The sequence below is a fragment of the Eptatretus burgeri genome, chromosome 6, assembly GCF_056783735.1.
Source record: "Eptatretus burgeri isolate ZD-2024b chromosome 6, Ebu_testis_v1, whole genome shotgun sequence".
In the NCBI taxonomy this organism is placed as follows: Eukaryota; Metazoa; Chordata; class Myxini; order Myxiniformes; family Myxinidae; genus Eptatretus; species Eptatretus burgeri.
Window position 1 is genome coordinate 45,183,411 of NC_140966.1, and position 20,035 is coordinate 45,203,445.

Consider the following 20,035-nt stretch of genomic DNA (forward strand, 5'->3'; position numbering starts at 1 on the left):
CATTGTAGAAAGATAGAGCACGGACAAACAACCAAAACTTGGCAACGCTAACGCAGACTTTGATGGGCCAAATAACCTCCTCCTGTGTTGTAGTTCCTTGAAAGGGAACTTTTTTGTTTTTTTAAGCACTTTGAAAGGAAACTCATTTTATTCATCCATGTATATGCAGCACATCATGGCTGTTTTGTCAAATTTCTGGAGGTACAGCTATACTGCTGTTAAATTACCTTCCCTGTCTCTGGGATCATGGCAGGAATGTAAAATTTGGCTCGGGTTGACAAGCAAATACTAGCCCATAAGGACAGCCTGCTTAACATCCCCTGAGAAGGATGGCATCTTCAATGATGCATTTCTATTGTGATACTGTATCCTATGTTCCAGAAGTAAGTATTGTATTGATGTCCTTTGCTTTCCTCTTGCGTAATTTAAGGTATGGAAAAGGATGAGCTATACACCCCCTCCCCTCTCGTCAATTCAATCTGTGGGATTACAACCTTTACTTTGCCACCATGCACTACTACTACAATCCATTCCCAGAAGGATGCACAGTCCTTGGCAGGAGTACCATCAGCAACAAATAGACATTGGTAGTTTTGTAATATTTTCCTGCACAGGAGCATCCGTTGCCTCTTTCTGCTGACAGTTTGCTGTGTGTTGCAATCCTTTCCTTCTTGGAATATGGTACCCTAAGTCAGTCACAGGAAGGGCAACAATACTCACCTGCCAGGCATCATTGTTGTGCTGTAGTGCTGTCATATTATCCTGTAAAACAATAAAAGATGATTTGAATGCAAAACTAATGACCTTTAAAAAGCGAGCTATCCTTGGTTCTTCCTCGATTATCGAATACTAACACCCTTCCGATACACCAAAATCAACCTCCCAGCCTCCCCCTGCAGGGTCAATGAACGGTTTGCTCCTTGGGTACTCCCTACGATACCAACAACTACCATCTCCCCAGGAACCGAATCCTATCCCTGGGCCCATCATCCAGCTGACTTCCGATCCACAACCTCCACCTCTCGGTGATACATCTTGCTTACTGACAGTTTGCTCATTGGTAATAAATAATCTGATCATCGAATTATGTTCCCTTTCATTTCTTACACCCTGAATTTATTTCGATAACCTTATTTAGTTATGACCTTCCTGATGTTTTAAATCCTTCGACCCGATTGAAATATCACATTCATCATTCTATCTCACATTTACCACTTATTTCACTCCTTTAATATACCCGCTTGTTATAACTCACGTAACATATCTCTCTCTATTTCTCTATCTTCATCTTTATCTCGATCTTTTCTCATATTGCGACCATGACCACCGTTATTCTTTCCCATCTTTCATCCTTTGTTCCCCTCCTCCTCACAGCTCCTACTATGCTGAAAACTGTGAATGACTCATCACTTACAGAGTACAAGCTGCAAGGTAAGACGGCCATTACAGGAAATATTGAATTACTCAATTCTGCTGGTAATGTTCAATTGACTACATTTGGCAAAACCAATCTTAAGTAGATGTTAGAAAAAAAAAACCTGTTTAAAATTGGTATTGCCAGCATGATGAAGGCCGTACATTATTTTACCTTCATGAGAAAAAATTGTTATATGTATGCATAATTTTATGGGAGAGAGGGGCTGGAATATGTGATTGGAAACCAAATTATCTGATGTAACATTTAAGGCTCTAATAGGAGCTTGTGCATATGATGCATGATGAACAAGGTCATTTTTACAGAGAGGAGATCACCAACATCCCAGCTTCCAAAGCTGACCTGGACATTCATGCCGAAATGAAAGACCTTTAGTAGATGAAGCAAAACTCACACCACAAATTTTTTTTTTAAATAATAGACATACAAGCTGAGTCACATGCACAAATGTCCAGGTCAAATTTGAAGGACCCTTGTAAATATATCCCAAGCATTCATTGTACATGATAAGCCAGGAAGAAAATACAGATAAGATGAAAATTATACTTCTCGATACAATTGTTTCATATTTTTGCACAACGTCACTACAAGATTTTCAGATAAAGAATTAATTCCCTTGCAAGCATAATATTCACGACAAGGATGGCCATACACGGAGGCGATACCGCCGAGTGAAACCCGGGTGATTATTCCAGGGTGACTCGGACGTTTGCAGAACATTAGCGAGCAAAGATACATACCCTGGCATGAATCCCAGGTGTTTTCTTGGAATTTCAAATGCATCAACATAATTACCTCCGTCACCTCTTTTCACCCCTGTTTTATGTCTGAATTCGGATGAAACTTGGTAGACAGGTTGTGTGTGTCGAGGATGAATTGATTCGATTTTAATGAAGATCCACATGCAGATTCAGATATGATCGTTTTTTTTTTATTTTTTAAGTGATTCTTCACAATTGAGAGATAGGGCCAAAACTATACACGCTATAGCATGATATTTCAAACCGTGATGGACATATTATGACGAAACTTGGTGGATGAGTTGGGTAGGTGACAAGAACGAGCTGATTCGATTTTGGTTCAGGTCCGAATCCAGATCCAGCCTATCAGTAGGAACATAAACTGTTCACCCTGGCGGAGGTATGCGCTCTGTTGAGTGCCGTTCTAGTTTTCTACATTTTAAGTTCCATTGTACAAATTATATTTAAAATAGCATTCCTTTCAATTCATTTTATGGTTGAAGCAAATTCAGAAGCAAACTGTGGGTTTACAAAATTATCATAAGCACACAACACACATACTTGAGAAGTGTCCATTGTGTGGAATGCTCTTGCACATCATGTAATGTACATGGATATGATGCCAATGGCTTCTGGTATAAATCATGGGTAATTCGCTCATTGAGTGCATGCTCTCTCTACTTAATACCAATTTTGGGGAGAATTTTCCGCAACACAATTTCTTTCTCAGGCGAATACCATCTGATATGCAATCGATCACCAAGCAGACCCAAGGCAAATCTTGGGTGAAGTTGAAGAGATATTGAGGCAATTTACCTGGGATTTGCACGGATGACTTGCCTCGAATTTCCTTGTTAGCTGAGGTTTTGCATTTGCTTCGGTGTGTGTCAGTGTGTCTGTCCAGGCCATAACCTTGTTTTTTTTTACCATTTGAGCTTTTGTCATTAAATTTTCATCAAACCCTTATTATGAGAATATGGAGAAGACGAATTAATAAATTTAACTTTTTGGGTTTTTTTTTAAAACAGTTTTCTTCAAATTTAGTTTGAGTACAAAACAGATGCAGATGTGATTTGCATTTTGAGATGTTTGAATCTAGTTATTCTTTGTTCTAATGATTTCTCCAACTCCTCGTCTTCAATATTAAATGTATAAAAGACCTTATGAACCTCAGACTGCAGAGAAATATATAAGACATTTAAAAGGATTAATTATTCCTTCTTGCTATATTTCACATTATTGCAGCACTTTACAGAAAGTTGTGCATCAAATTTCAACGACACCTTTTATAGTGCACACTTGTATTGTTTCTTTGCTGATTTAAAAATTGTGACTTCACTTGGTCTTCCAAGACATCTCTTTTGAATATTGTCATTTTCAACTTAAAAATAAATATCCATTTTCCCTTTTAATTGTAAAGATTATCTCTGCACATAAAATGCCTCGACAGCCGACTTGTACAGAGACACCCTGATTTCCAAACTCTCTTTCAGGGTTGGAACGGTACAGGCACTATGAGGTGCGTTTATCTGTTTACAATTCTGCTGGAGAGGGTCCACCCAGTGATCCCTGGGAGGTCTATGTCGGAGAAGCACGTAAGGAGTGGGAGATGGTTTCGGGAAGAGTATTGTGTGAAGAGAAAAAGTGAATTTTTGAGGTGGATGAGGAGTACTTTGTTGTATTCTCTCCAAAAGATGGAGTGAAAAATAAACTTTTTGATGAGAGAATAGGAAATAATATATAAAAGGTGTGAAACAGTGCTGAAGGTAAATATATGTGTCAAAGTACTGATTATCTGGTTGGCAGACATTGATGGAAAGAGCTAGATATTGCAACTATGATGGTGGCTTCATAATGAGGACACAAGAGTGTCATCCCACAAGTTATAGGTTCAATCTGAATGCAGGAGTGAGTATCACTAAGGATTCTGATTCTTAGTTTCTAGAAACCACAGGTAGTCTCAACATTGTTGGATTCACAGTGTAAAGTCGAATTATCGGTTTTGAAAAAAAAAATCATCTAGTTTATAAATCACCCTTAGTGAGGATATATTCTCAATGCACATCATAGGCTTCTGTAGCTGTGGTGCCAGTATTTACATTGTGGTTCACTCTTAATGCCCTCGGGGAAACTTGGAATGGGCAGTAAAATTTTGCCTATGAAAAAAGGTAGTGCCACCCAAACTCCGCTTAATAAAAATGTATTGTCACACCCGAACTTCTCAGTACCCACGGCACCTCCTCGTGGTCTGCACCTTCTCTCAGCCACTGCCACCCAACTGCATCTTAGCTGGCAGCCCCCGCAGAAGAACAATGGAGAAAATGACATCTTAGCCTACAAGGTCAGACAAAGAATTGCATGCAAGACAACCACAATCTGTAAAATGCATTCATTATGCAACACACACACATTCTGTGACAGTTCTGTGACAGCATAATATATGTTGCTGACAGTTTGCCAGTCTTTCTATGTCTTAATGGCTCAAATGCTATCTTATTATGACCCTATTTATTGTGCTTGTAAGTTGTCCTCAACATTTTTTTCTTACTTTAATATAGGTCATAAAAATTAATATTCATGTTTAAAATCAAAGCTGCATTTCAGAAAGGTACACTGTTTTAACAAACGATAAACAGTGGCTATCTCAGTACCAGACTCTGGCATAATGGTGAGGGCATCTGCTCTGAGTCTGGGAGGTCAGGGAGTTCGAACCCTCATCAAGTCATCCCAAAGACTTTAAAAATCGTATGTGCTTCCTTCCTTGATGTTCAGCATTTAAAAAGGGCAATCAACCATTGCACAGGCTTAGTGAGCCGAATGGCCTCGTTGTGTGTTGAAGTTCTTTGTGAAGGACCTTATATCATTCCTGGAGTCTCATGATATTCCGTGCCTAAAAAAAAAAGAAGAAAAATTCTGATAATTATGTTTACAGACGTGCATTATCGTCCTTCAAGAACACTCGAATTATCAGTGCTTCTTATCCTCAATCTCTTATCTTGTTATTATCTTCAATCTTATTGTTCAAAATCTCATATCACTATCTCAGGAGCTGTCTGCATATATTTTGGGGAAAATGGCCAAGTTTTTGATACAACCAACTCCTTCCACACCTTCAAACATTTCTTTCCTCCGATCTCTTCACTGCAGTCTCTTCCAACCTCCTTTATTTCTCTCTTCCCTTCTCTGTAAGGTGTGTGTGTGTGTGTGTGTGTGTGTGTATTTTTTGTTATTTTATCTTCACATCCTGGTAAATAGTAGAAGTGTATGTATATATATATATATATATATATATATATATATATATATATATATATATATATATATATATGTCAATGAAAAACCCTGGGGTTTGAGTGACCTAAAAGCATTCCTTGTTGAAAGGAAAAAGGCTTTTCAAATGAAGAGCCAAAAATTTTTTTAAATGCTTCAATCAAAATTGTCATCAAAAGTCAATGAAAACTACAAAAAAAGGGACTGGCAGGGACTGCAAAATGTAACAGGTTTCTCTAGAAAGAAAAATATGATTCATTTCTCGAGGAAGAAAACGAAATGTCGACAGCAAATGACAATTAATTTTACATCCGATTTGACACAAATGATTTCAGTTCAGTGCTCTGCTCTCTCTGAAACAGAAGCCCAGCACATAGTCGTGAAAGTCAATGAAGTGGAAAAACGGTTCAAAAACTTAAATCCTCACATCTGGCCTGTATAAGATCTGCAGCTGGGTTCTTAAATTATGTGCCAGACTGTTGTTTTCCAGCAGTTAATGGATTTACATTAAATTCCATCCTGCTGCTGCTGCTGAAATCTGCTCCTGTTGTTCCAGGACCCAAGCAAGCTTAACCCTCTGAATTGAATGACTACCAGCCGATCACATTAATCTCATTGAAAATGCAGTATTTGGAGAGAATTGTCATGAGATTTCTTCACCAGCCATGAGTGAATTGAATCGACAAATTTCAATTTGTGTCCTGTGCCTGACGAATGCTGTCCAACAACACAGTGATACACTCCTTAAATTTTTCATCTCCATCCAACACAATTCAACCACAATGTTGAAGAAGCTACAAATCTGAGTGTCAACCGGCATCTCTTATTCTATGGATCAGCAACTTTATACAGGACTGGACCTGGCAGGTACAAGTGAGAAATACTTTATCAAAACGTATAAATACTAGAGAGCTGCAATTGCAGATTACTGATGGTTCTTGGTATAGCCAGCTCGTAATATTAACCAATTGGTAGGACTTGAAATTGTGCCTCATAATGAAAACAAACGTTTTTTTTTTATCAAAAAAGCAAGACGCCACAGTCACCAACACTAAAAACACTTAATACCTCCCTCCAGGAACTATAATAATTAAAATAAATAAATAATGGAAAAAATTAAATAATAATCAAGTAAAATAATGGAAAAAATAAATAATGTAAAATTGGAAACAATTGAAAAATAAATTTAACAATTGAAATTTTAAAAAAATATTCATATTTGAAAATTAAAAAAAAAATTTAATCAAATAATTGAGTTAACAAAATTGAAAAAAAATTGAAAATTGAAAAATTGGAAAAAATAAATAATGGAAAGATTATCACACTGGTCTGCATCATTTCAGAGGTCTAGGTTTTCTCAACGGTTCCTACATGTTTTTTGCATGCTGAATTTAGAAATGAATCTCATTTCACTCAATCAGGTCAAGTTTTTCTATCTCAATTTTAAGGGAAAAAAAATAATCAAAATTTTTGTTTTTTTAATTAGCATTTTTTTAATTCAAAATCAGACTTACATTGACAGAAAATGGACAAACTATATATAAAATGACGCACAAGTACCGTTAATGTGAAATTCAACATTAAAAAGACAAAGGAAAACAATTAATGCGGAATAAATGGCTTTCGCAAAGATTTTCGTCTGTGTTTCGCATCTGTAACATCTCTCTTGAGGCACCAACAGTAGTCTGCAAGCATGTTGACATCCCATCGACCCTGGTATTTCTCTTCCATCACTGGAATATCCTGGTGAAACTGTTCTCCTTGCTCCTCGCCGACATCACCACATTTTTCCGGAAAGTAGTCTAAATGCGAGCTGAGAAAATGCATCTTTATGGACATGCGTGCACCAAGAGCCTGGAAGCTCTGCAGGAGCCCTTCCACAACACATTCATACTCTGACTTCGGTGATTGCCCAGAAAGTTCGTCACAATGGATTTGAATGAGAGCCAGGCATTCCTCTCATTGCTCTCCATACTTTCGTCGAATTTAGGATCTTTCATCAGCTCCCTGATCGGAGGGCCATCAAAAATGCCTGCTTTCAGTTTGGCCTCATTCACGCGAGGAAATTTCTTGTTCAGGAAAGCGAAAGCTCGACCTTCTTTGTTCAGTGCTTTGACAAAATTCTTCAGAAGTCTGAGCTTGATGTGCAGTGGCGGAAGTAGAATCTTCTGAGGATTCACAAGAGCGTGTGACCACAACGTTGTGGGAACCTGGTTCCAAGCCAGATCTTTTTGGCCAGTTGCGTTGTACATAGTGCTGCTTGTCTGCTCGGCTGTCCCACAGACAGAGAAAGCAGGGGTATTTGATGTAGCTGCCTTGTCGACCCAGCACCATGGACACAACCTATAAATAATAAAGAACACACATATTTGTTTTAAAATTTGTTTTTCCAGTTTATTAAAAATATATATTTTAATCCATGTTAAGAATATTTCAATAAATAAAGTCGAAAAATATATGTAACTAGGTTGACACCAACTTACCTTTAGGTCTCTGCAAATCATCCAATTGTGATCTTTGTACTTCAAAGCAGTTAGCAAATGCTCCATGTTACTATAGTTCTCAGTCATCTGTACCGAGTGACCCACCGGAACAGACACGATCTTGTTGCCATTGAAGAGTAGTACTGCTTTCAAGCTTCTACTTGAGGAGTCAATGAAGAGCCGCCATTCTGCAGGATCATACGCTAAACCCATAGCTGCAATGAGGCCGGTGATGTTGCTACAGTAAACCAGAGAAACTTCATCATCCGAACTAAAATGTTCTCGAAACTCTTCTTCACGGCTGCGGTACCAGGAGAATGTAGTTTCAGGAGCTAACAAACAATTTTCACGAAGTCGTGACCTTAGCAACTGAGCAGATTCTTTGGACAAACACAAATCTCGTGTCAAATCGTTCAACTCCGCTTGGCTAAAGAGTTTGGGTTGACTTGTCTCGCCCGTAGGTTGATATGTACCAGATATGTCACCATCTTCCATTTGTTCATCGGAATCGGACGCCGAATGTCTGCAATTTTCGGGAGGTGCTGGAATTGGAATTCCTGGTCCATGAGGCACTGGTTTAATGGCAGATGGCATCTCTGGATACTTTAAGTGTTGCTTGTTTTTTCGATTTATGCCTAAAATGAAAGAGATAGACATACCGTCAAGGGGGTGACAGGATATATAAAGTTAAACAACTTAGAATGTTTCGGAATTGATTAAACATAAAGTTAAACTCAAACAAAATTGATAAACTCACCTTGTAGGTTTGTCATACAGAAATAACAGTCATTAGTATGATCTCTTCCCTCCCTCCACACCATTGGGATACCAAAAGGCAGACACTCAATCTTCTTGTGTCTCCAGCGCCGTAGACTCTCAACGCACGTTTTGCAGCATATGTGAGGGGCAAAGGCTTTGTCCTGGTCACCAAGTTTCATTCCAAAGTATGCGTGATAGCTTTTCCTTACAAAACGTGATGTGTTAGACTGCCGGTCTGGCATGGTCACTTTACCACAGATATAGCAGAACTTGTTTGGGTCATTCTTGCACTTTCGATTCATCGTGAATCACAGTAATGTTATAGTAAGGAGGACACTACGCAGGACGTACCGCCGCTCACGTGCACCTAAGTGGACAGCTCACACCAGACTTAGCCACGCAGCTGCTGGAGCGACTGAAGTTGGGTGTTGCCAGAAACAACGATTTATCTATATTTTTCTGAAATTGAAATTAAAGTAATTGAGAAGGCACTTTCTTCCACATTAAGTGTACTTGTGTGTCATTATATGTATAGTTTGTACATTTTCTGTCAATGTAAGTCTGATTTTGAATTTAAAAAATGCTAATTAAAAAAACAAAAATTTTGATTATTTTTTTTTTCCTTAAAATTGAGATAGCATAAAATCTTGACCTGATTGAGCGAAATTAGATACATTTCTGAATTCAGCATGCAAAAAACATATAGGAACCGTTGACAAAACCTAGACCTCTGAAAAAAATATTTCAAATGCAGCCCAGTGAATTATTATTCAACTACAACTACGTTGTTGATGGCACACCATCGCATATTCCCGCGCGCACTGCTTTGTCCCATTAACGCTTGGTGAAATTTTATCTTGAAAAATGGATTGACTATTCTTTTCTATTTGATGTGCTTCATGACCAAATACTTACTATGTTTACTAAATCAAAAGTCATTGCAAGCATGTCAACATTTCATGAAACATTAATTTAACACTGTCCAGCAATATAGAACTATGCATCAATTTAATCATAGGAATGAACTGTGTATAATATTAATTATAATTATTCATAATCAATTGGATAAATACAGTAAAACCTGTGACTGTTTGTCACTCATGGGGGCCACATAAGTAAGTTCTTTATAAAAGAATTCACCATGTACAATGGTAAATACACTTAAAAAAAAAGCTATAAGACAATTTAAAAAAAAAAAAATCGACCTCCATGACCCCAACCCCTCTGGCCCGGCCTCCAGGGGTCATATCAAAAATCCGAAAGTGTTGTGCACTTCCCCATACATATATCTACTATGTCCCAAAGTTTCAAATTCCTATTTCAAACGGTGTAGGAGGAGTTACAGGGTAAGACAGACGGACGTACGGACGGACGGACGGCGTAGACAATCACAATATTCCTGCTTTTCTTCGAAAGCACGGGAATAAAAAGCAGGACACCATGGATACCAAGACTAAACAGTTAATGCCTCTGTCTGGGAACCATAACTAGAGAGTTCATAGAACACCTTACCCCATGCAGTCTTGAGAAAAAGGACATGAAAATGGTCTTTTAAACTCTTGCTTTGCGTTTCTGAGCACAATACTGTAGATATTTCTTACAAGCTGCGATTTTGTCTGAATCTTGATATTCCCCAAGGCTTTGTCAGCAAATATTCCCCAACATGAGCGGCAAATTTGATTGGTCAAGATGGCATAAAATGGTGTAATATTTTGTCCAAGTACTGAAAAACTGGAGATGTTTTGGAAGTGCCAACTAGACGATTTGTGTTCTTCCAGCCAAATTATTATTAATTTATTTGAAGTGAAATTAAGTCGGCCAAGTTTCTACTGTAATTCAATTGAAATAACATAAAGGTTTTAAACGCTGTAAAAAAAACAAATTCAGAAGTTTACCACCATTGATGCACCTTCTTTTACATCACCTTATATAACACGTTAAATTAGTTATTTGTGCCTGTATTCGTGTCCTTTATGACGTCCCTAAAAATAGCACGTTTCCTTCTTTGGAACGATTTTTAGCTCACCTGGAATGTAGTTCCGGGGAGCTCATGGGATGGCGTGTCGTCAGTCCGTCCGTCTGTCTCTCCGTCCGACCGTCTGACCAATCGTCCATTCACAAATACTTACAAGTTCTTCTCTAAAACTAAACGTACAATTTCGATGAAACTGTACCACAACATTCATCACCGTGTATCTACCAAAGTTTGCTCATGACATGAGAAAAATCTGGGTCTAAGGGAGTGTAAGGGGGGAATGCCCACAAAATATGTATTTGCATCCTTCTCCGAAACTACACACACAATTTTGATGAAATTTGACCACAACCTTCATCACCCGTGATGTACCAAAGTTTGTTCACAGCATTAAAAAAAATATCCATGGGTATTTACTTTCTTCTCCACTACATATTTGTGGGTCATCCATGCCTAACAGTGGTTCCCTGGATATTTTATACAGCCACTATCAGCTGAGTGCCCAGGGGTATTGCCCCAATGTTTTATTTTGTTTCACTGCCAGACAGGCAGACAGACTAAAACACACTTAAAATTACCTTACTCCTCTGTGCGTAAGCTCGCTTGGGGCAAGATTCCTTACAATATGCCAAATTTAGAGCAGAAGCACTGCTAAACTGTAGGTTCATGTTCCGATTTTTGTTCTACAGTATTCAAACATAAAATTAAATTGAAATTAAGTCGTTCTTTGATCATAGACTGACGTCTGTCGACAGACAATCAGACAGAGTGAACCAATTGCTTAACCCTGCGTTTTGTTTCACATGTGGGGTAATGAATACTTGGGCCCCAGAAGGATGTGGTCTTTCACCATTGCTTTTTAATCCGGATACACACAATTATATTTCACACTCAAACAATGTTGGCTTTATTTTTTAAGTATGCAGATGACACTGTGATTGTCAGGGTTTTTTTAAGATAGTGAACTGGATTATAGAAACACGATTCAAAATTTTGTTCCACGATGGAGTGATAATTTTCAAAAGTTTAACACTCAAAAAGCAAAACAGATGATTTTTGATTTAAGGAAATCCAAACCTCAGTTCCCCCCAGTCATGATCACCAATGTTGAGATTGAGACTGTTTACTCCAATAAGTATTTAGGCATAATTATAGATGATAATTTGTTATGGTCAGAACACTGTAAATCGCTGGTCTCCAAAGGAGCATCTATGCTTTCTTAGGAAACTGAAATCATTGAGGGTTGATAAAACCATCATGAGGCATTTTTATGCTTCTGTAGTTACCTCCACCACCAAAGGTGAAGGAGGTTATGCTTTCACGCCTTTCTGTCTGTTTTTCTGTTTGTCTGTGTGCAGGATATCTCAAAAAGTTGTGAATGGATCCGGATGAAATTTGGTGGGCAGATTGGGTGTGTGACAAGGACGAACTGATTACATTTTTATGAAGATCCGGATCCACATTCGGATCCGAATACTGGAATTTTTTAAGTGATTCTTCACCATTGAGAGATAGGTCCAAAAATTATACATAGCATGGTATCTCAAAAAGTTGTGGACGGATCTGGAAGAAATTTGGTGGACAGTTTGGGTGTGTGACAAGGACGAACTAATTAGATTTTGGTGAAGGTCCAAATTCGGATCCGACTTCAAAAATTTTCAGTGATTCTTCACCATTGAGAGCTCGGGCTCAAAATTGTATATTGCACGATATCTCAAAAAGTTGTGGACGGATTCGGATGAAACATGGTGGACTTGTTGGGTGTGTAGCAAGGAAGAAATGTTTCAGTTTTGGTGAAGATGCGAATTCGGATCTGAAATTTTTTAAAGTGATTCTTCACCATTGACATGTTTCTTGAGGTTAACATAGACCAAAAGGTCAACGTAGACCCAAGGTCAACAACTCAGGTGGTATTTCTAAAATCCTCAATTTTCATCCGATTGACTTGAAATTTGAAGAGGATTTGCATATTCGGTCAATGAATTCAACCACCAATTCTTTTTTCGGTCAAATTTGTTTTCCGGAATTTGCAAGTATCGAGCTATGCATGACGTCTTTTTCTTGTTTGTTTGTTTGGTTGGTTGGTTGTTTGTTTGTCCACACAGAACTTTCGTGTTTTTCTCCGCAACCGCTTGTCGGATTGAGATGAAATTTTCACCATAGGTGCGACTGGCTGCTGAAGTAGAATGTTTTAATCACAATTGTGATGTCATGGGTCCCGTGGTATAACAGCCATGTTAGAAAAACAGAAAAATTTGGGACCTCTGTATCTCTGAAATGGCACAAAGAAAAAAAATTGAAACGTGGCACACAGCATGTACTCCTCATGGGGAATAAGTGTGATTTATTTTATTTATGATGGCACAGGCGCCTTGATTATGACGTCATAATTGCATATGGAGAATGCTACATCTGATCAGTATGATAATTCTTGACTGTCATATACGGATAAAATAGTCCAAAGGAAAAAAAAATGATGACGTCATTGGTCATGTGATTCGGCAGCCATATTGTTTTAACAAATGTTTAAAAAACCTTCAAAAATCTTCTCTGAAGTGGCTGAACATATCGAGGCAAAACTTTACAGGTATGACTGCCTATTGATAAGGAACAAAAGGTTCACAAATATGATGTCATAAGTCACATGGTTTGGCAGCCATATTAGATTTACCCTAAAACATAAAAATATTCTTCTCCAGAACGGCTGGACAGATTGAAGGGAAACTTCACACAAATGTTCCCCAAGGCATGGGTGTACAACTTTGTCAAGGAATAATTGATAGGTCACATGGTTTTGCAGCCATATTAGATTGAAGAAGAATATAAAATAATGTTTTCTGTGGAATCACTCAATCAATCAATGTGAAACTTCACAATTGTGATCTCGTTGTGAAGAGGAATACTTTTTTTTTAATTTCAACTTGATAGGACACATGGTGAAGCAGTCAGAATTATTTCATTTTTTGATCTGGGTTCTTTTTTTTATTTTTATTTTTTTGAATAAGGCTCACTTTGCTGTTTCTGGATGGGTTTGAGGGTGAAGAAGCAGCTGCTGAAATATGAATCCTATCCAGGTTCCTCCTGTTGACTTCATCTTTGCTTTTTGCTTGTTCGGGCTCCTTCTGATGACTCCAATGCAGGACTGTACCTATTTTGTATTCCATTTGATTTGAATCAATTTTAATCCAATTCTAAATTCAATTGTATAATAATAATAAAAACGTCATGGGTCAGGGTTAGTTGTCCAATCGAAGCGGGGTTGCATCAAAGCGGGACGTCTTGGTACCCGGGCATCACTGCCAGCAGTTTTAAAGTGTCAGTTCTAATTATGTCTCTTATTAATTACGAAACACACCAGAACACAAACACCGCACAAAATACACCACAATAAACAAGTCCTGGTGAGGGTTTGCAATCTCTGATTGCTCCTGTTTTTTGTTTTATTCTGAAATAATCAGAATCTCAACAATCAACAGGTGGGGGGCAATTAACTTGATGTGTGATTTTGAAGGTGATTGATTACACCTGAGCTGATTTACAATTGCTATTTTAAGGGGGGTGGACACTTGTCCAAACAAGATATTCGAGTTTTGTATTTTTCATTAATTTTATCAAATTTGTGGAATTTGTTTTTCACTTGAAAGTTGTCTGCTATGATGTGTATAAGTAAAGTCTAAATGTGTATAAATGATGTGTGTAAAACATCAAAAAGTGATGTGTGTAAATAAAGTGCAAGAAGTCTGATTTAATGCAATTAATTTCCAGGCTATAAAGCAAGAAAAGGTGAAAATTTGGAATATATATATATATATATATATATATATATACACACATACATACATTCACACACACACACACACATACACACACACACACACACACACACACACACACACACACACACACACACACACACACACACACACACACACACACACACACACACACACACACACACACACACACACACACACACACACACACACACACACTGCAGTTGTCTCAAAACAAGTGAATCATTTGTACAAATTATTTTTGCTTGCTGAGAAAGTGACTGTGTGTGTATGAATGTGGCTTCAAGCATTCATCAATGTGCTGCACTGCATGCTCGGGCAATGATCTGAACCAATCCACGCCATCGTTTTCAGCACATTCTGGGTTATTCAGCATATGCTGCTCGGTTACAGAGTCACAATCATTCCTGAGCATTTTAGTTGGGTTTTTGCACACATGAGCTGCTGTTGATTGGTTTCAGATCATGGTCCAAGCAGGCAGTGTAGCACATCTCCGCATGCTTAAAGCCACATTTGTGCGTGTGTGTGTGTGTGTGTGTGTGTGTGTGTGTGTGTGTGTGTGTGTGTGTGTGTGTGTGTGTGTGTGTGTGTGTGTGTGTGTGTGTGTGTGTGTGTAGATACATACATTCATATATTATAATGAGGTATACTCAAATAAACAACTTTGGTGGATATTGGACATGTCAGCATACAAACAATTACCATCATCCACAGGTGTACTGCCGAAAAGCTGGAAGTGCAGCAAGTTCAGAGGAAAAGACAGTGCGCCTCCTGAAGAACAACGTCCGTCTTGGAAGCCTTCTGAGCTTCACCTCGTATCTCGTGAGCGTCGTTACGGTTAACAGTGCGGGCGAGGGTCCTCGGAGCCAGGCTCTTCAGGCACGCACCCTCCAGGCTGGTCCGTTTCTCCTTTTAAGTTTACTCTCATATTTTGTTAAATGCAGAATTAATGCTGTTCTCTTGTTGCTTTGATCACTTGTTTTTGCTCTTTAACAGCACCTGGCACTAATATCAAATCCTACATTGTAAATTAATCAAACCCTACGTTGTAAAAGGGCACAAAAAAAGTCTCGTTCACATGTTCCTCTATAGAACAAAGCAAAGACAAAATGCTGTGCTGCTTGCATCCACCAGGTTTAATTTCCACTCAGAAAATGTAATACCGAGCGGTATTCAAGTTGAAGTATGAGATCCCTTTTGAAATTAGATATTTCCAAATCCCTTTGGAAATGTGTATGCTAATAACTATTTCAATATTATCATTGCAAAAGGCTTGGCAAATGATCATGCCCAAAGCAATATGAGTATATATTTCAGCGACATTAACGGAAAGCAATTTTTATCTATTTTCTAAATATCACGTATTACTCCTTTTATTGCAGTCTTGCACAATAACATGAAATCAACACTTGTTGATTTATTATCGTATTACTGTGCAAGACCACAATCAAAAGATTGTTAATTGATGTACAACAGCTAAAGATATCCTCGAGGACTGGAAGGATTGCCTCGAGTTTTGTGCACTCACCTTTGGGCTGTCTAGCCTGGGTTTGCACCTTGATCCAGCTATAAACTGTCACCATGGTGTTTCACATGCAGGGCAACACATACATCAATGTGTCCATCAGAAGCACGTCAAGCCAGAGTAGCTGTCTGCCAGCACTGGTTGTTTTTCGACATTAGATATTTCATGGTGTCTTTCGTGAAGAGTATGCGAGTTATTTTCAGCACCCTGGTGAACAGGTCAGGTCAGGTCAGGTGTGGAAGCATGCGCCAGAGCAGCGAGTCGCTGCCTCCACTTTCCACCGTTTTTCCAGACTCCTCCATCTGGCCATCCCTCAGGCAGATGCCTGGCCCATCCCCATCTCCTTGAGATGCTGATCAACCTGCTGCAACCACGAGGCACGTGGTCGGCCCATTGACCTCCTCCACTCACGAGACTCCCTCGCTGAGAGAATCTGGTGAGCAGGATTAGCGTCAAGAAAACGAGCCACATGTCCATACAGCCGCAGCTGATGCTCATGGACTATGCAAGTAACAAATCTCATTTGATCTCTCAGCAACCGCTTCTTGGACACAAAGTCTGACCAGCGATAGCCAAGGATTCTCCGAAGAGATCTGGTCCCAAAGGAATTAAGTCTCAGGTCCCTGGTCAGAGTCAAAATCTCACATCTGTGGAGCAAGACTGGAAGCACCAAGGACCTGAAGACTCAGACTTTCATCCTCCTGCACAGGTAGGCAAGTTCGCGAAGTGTAGGCACGTTATCGCCGTCACCATTTCTAAAATTCCAAATTACGGTCCTAACTTTTCTGAGGGACCCTGCACCACCAGCACAGCTGCAATCCCTGCAACGATGCAAACCAGCAGTTATAGGCTGCACACAAAATAAATGAATGATGAGTCATTCCAGCGTCTGTATCATGCAAATTAGTCCTGCAGCGCCGTCTGATATTTCATATCAATTGTTCAATTTCGCATAAAAGCACCAAAATTGGTACACATGTAGAATAATGTATTCCGAACAATTCTAGATATGGAGCCACCCGAGATTGTGACTTGGTCAGCTTTGGCGACCATTTTCCAAAATGGCCACCATTCTACTTTAGCAAAATTGGCTATATGCTCTTATTTTCTTATTGTATTGGTGGTAGATATAAGGAAAGTGTAAAATTCAGTAAATTGACCATGAAAAGGCATATTCAAATATTATTAGCCAGTATTTTCGGTAAAAAAGCCATTATTTGATTTGTAAATTGCTGCTCTCCTGAAACTTTTTGCTGAAAAGTACCCATTATTGCCTGGAGAACAAGTCAAATGATATTCATCACATTCAATGGGTTTGGAATCAACAAAAATTGCATTATAGATTACATACTTTACTCTATTTTGAAAAGGGAACTGATAATCGTGATAATGACAAACTCAGAAAATGTAGTCAAATTATTGCACACTTCACTTTGAAGTGGCTACGGTTTACTGTCTACTACCATTCTACCAGGACACATAGTACACGCATACATCAGTCTCGTACAATATGAGTTTCTGAGCTCAAGTGTACTGGCTCTGGATCAAGAAGTCAACACTTTTACAAGCAATGTGACTTTGCATTTGCACATTCTAAGCTTGGCCGATATCTCAGTCTGTGTCTACTGTGTCTGTCTGCTGGCATTCTCCTTCACAAGCACACAGTCCAGTGCATTGCAGATTAGCCTTCTTGCATTTGCAGCGGTTTCTACAGTCTTTTTTACAGCCGCACGACACCAGCTTGAAGCAGCTTTTTGAAGCCTCAGGGCGTGTGGTCCAGAGCAGTTCGTAGGACCCATCCTCTGTTTGCCCCCAGACATAGCCACTCTGGAAGACTGATCTCTTCACATGCTGTTCCAAAGCATCGTAGGTTGGTGGGATGCGCTGGATGGAGTTCCTCTTGGCGAAGAGTTTCTTTCTGGCCTCGTTGATGTCTGTATATGGACTGGTGCGGTCATAGAGGAGCACCACAAACCTTTCAATGCAGTGCATTGTGTCATCCTGGATGTTGACTGGCGTGGTGGTCAGGGTCACAAGAGAATCTGTCAGTTCTGGAAACGAGTTCCATGTGGCTCAGGCAGATTTCTTCCCATGCCCCACGAATGCTGATACCCTGTCACATCCGGTCATGGCGTGGAAGACAGGGAGGGCACATGCCTTCTGTGGACCGAGGGAGGCAGCTATTTCATGGGCAAGGATGTGGCGGTAGTTCTTGCCCATCCCAAAGGCAATCCAGAGTTCATCCACGCATGGTAGTGCCTGGGCTACCATTACCGCCAAGACGACGACGTCGGTGTCTACGGTTCGAAATTGAATCCGACGGTGGTCATGTTCTGCAGCATGGGCCACATGTAGCATGATGCGAGTGTCTGCCTCTTCTTGACTGCATGGAGCCAGAGAGCTTTCATCTTCCTGCCTTGGAAGGCAATTGACTGCTTCACCATCAGTGACTACCAGCTCCTTTGCCTCGTCATGGAAGGACTGCACCAGCACATTGGACAGGAAGGTGAAGAGCTCCACGTTGTTTGCGTCGACATGGAGGAAACTTACTACTACTACACCAATATTACCAATTACAACACCACTTCCACCACTACCACCACCACAACAAAATACTTCTGAACCTGTCACTGATGCTGTGTGCGAAAATGGATTTTCCCATAAAAATGACCATTTTTCCCCAATACAATGGTTGGAAATATAATATCACGTTTTTTTTTTATAATCAACACAAATAACATTTTATTGTTTTCCTTTGTAAATGCACATCACATGGAGTATTTATCACCTCTGAGAAACCTACAAAGAGAATAACAATGACAGATATCCCATGTTGTAAAAGTAGAATGGCGGCCATTTTGGAAAATGGCCGCCAAAGCTGACCAAGGCAAAATCTCGAGTGGCTCCATATCCAGAATTGTTCAGAATACATTAGTCAACATATGTACCAATTTTGGTGCTTTTATGAAAAGTCGAACAATTAGTTTGCTATGCTGCAGTAGTAAATGTGTCATACCCGTTTCTTTTTGGTTTTAATATCATTTTTGAGTAGAGAGATAACTTGGAATAACTATACCATTCACGAGTATACGATAGTAGGCAAAAACAAAAATGCAACACATTGCTTCCTCTGTTCTGCCTCCTGTGTCATATATATATATATATATATATATATATATATATATATATATATATATATATATATATATATATATATATATATTCAAACGTTTTGCATCATTCAATAACACGTTCAAGTCAAGGCCAAATGGTGAGGTTATATGAGCCATTTACGCCACTGTGCATCACTCATTCATGCACATATGCAACACCTGGTTGGTCGCTTGCATCATTTATTGTGGGGGAAGCTATGATGCCACTGCAGTGCACCCCCTCCCCCATTCATGAATGTAGAAATTCAAAATTTCTCCAGGATAATGACACACAACGACCTGTTTCTTTTTAAGGGCAGCTTCTTTCACACCTCCAAGCAAATGGTAGCGTACAGAGCAACCAGCGTATCCTCCCATACGAAGGACAGCAGAGTCATTTGCGCAATGCAATTTTAGTTTGTTGTTTTTTTTCAGATGAAAGTTTATAGTTGTTAAGGAAATCATTCCCAGCCAAGATAGTTTACCTATGTTAACACAACCTCTGGAAAGTTTATAGTTGTTAAGGAAATCATTCCCAGCCAAGATAGTTTACCTATGTTAACACAACCTCTGAACTATCCTCTTAACACCCAGGTTTATCACATTGTTCATGATAAAAAGAACTCAGGCTGCGCAGCGTTGGCCGTATGGAAAAGTTGTGATAATTTTATATATCGTGTTACCAGAGCCATCTGTTGGTGATCACACCAACTACAACATATTGGGCCTCACCCAAAATATCATTCATAACTGAGAGGAGACTGCCAGTTTCAAATGACAGTCAAAAGTTAAAAGTCCCAGACTGTTTGAATGATCTCCTTCAGTTTGACTGGTTTTTGCGTGAGATCTTTTTTCCATGGCTTCTCGTGCCCATAAAACGTTGAAAATACGCATTCTTGGCT

The 20,035-nt window shown here is 39.2% G+C and overlaps 2 protein-coding genes across 7 annotated transcripts in view; one reads left to right on the forward strand and one right to left on the reverse strand.

The window, feature by feature from the left end:
* The window catches only part of LOC147024664 (protein sidekick-2-like), a 656,949-nt gene that overhangs the window by 594,579 nt on the left and 42,335 nt on the right, over positions 1–20,035 (forward strand). For both annotated transcript variants that reach the window (XM_085884787.1, XM_085884788.1), the window contains exons 33-37: positions 887–1,025; positions 1,375–1,431; positions 3,669–3,770; positions 4,401–4,516; positions 15,171–15,354. In XM_085884787.1, coding sequence (XP_085740913.1) covers positions 887–1,025; positions 1,375–1,431; positions 3,669–3,770; positions 4,401–4,516; positions 15,171–15,354 — 598 coding nt within the window. The remainder of the gene's footprint in view (positions 1–886; positions 1,026–1,374; positions 1,432–3,668; positions 3,771–4,400; positions 4,517–15,170; positions 15,355–20,035) is intronic.
* Positions 4,422–20,035, reverse strand: part of LOC147024667 (uncharacterized) — a 31,043-nt gene continuing 15,429 nt past the window's right edge. The window contains exons 1-3 of one of the 5 annotated variants that reach the window (XM_085884790.1): positions 8,686–11,015; positions 7,929–8,563; positions 4,491–5,065 (exon numbers count right to left, since the gene is read on the reverse strand). In XM_085884790.1, coding sequence (XP_085740916.1) covers positions 5,036–5,065; positions 7,929–8,563; positions 8,686–8,989 — 969 coding nt within the window. In that variant the 5' untranslated portion in view covers positions 8,990–11,015 and the 3' untranslated portion in view covers positions 4,491–5,035. Of the gene's footprint in view, positions 5,066–6,941; positions 7,789–7,928; positions 8,564–8,685; positions 11,849–20,035 lie in introns of those variants that run through there. The other 4 variants (XM_085884789.1, XR_015059132.1, XR_015059131.1 and 1 more) reach the window with 4 other exon arrangements.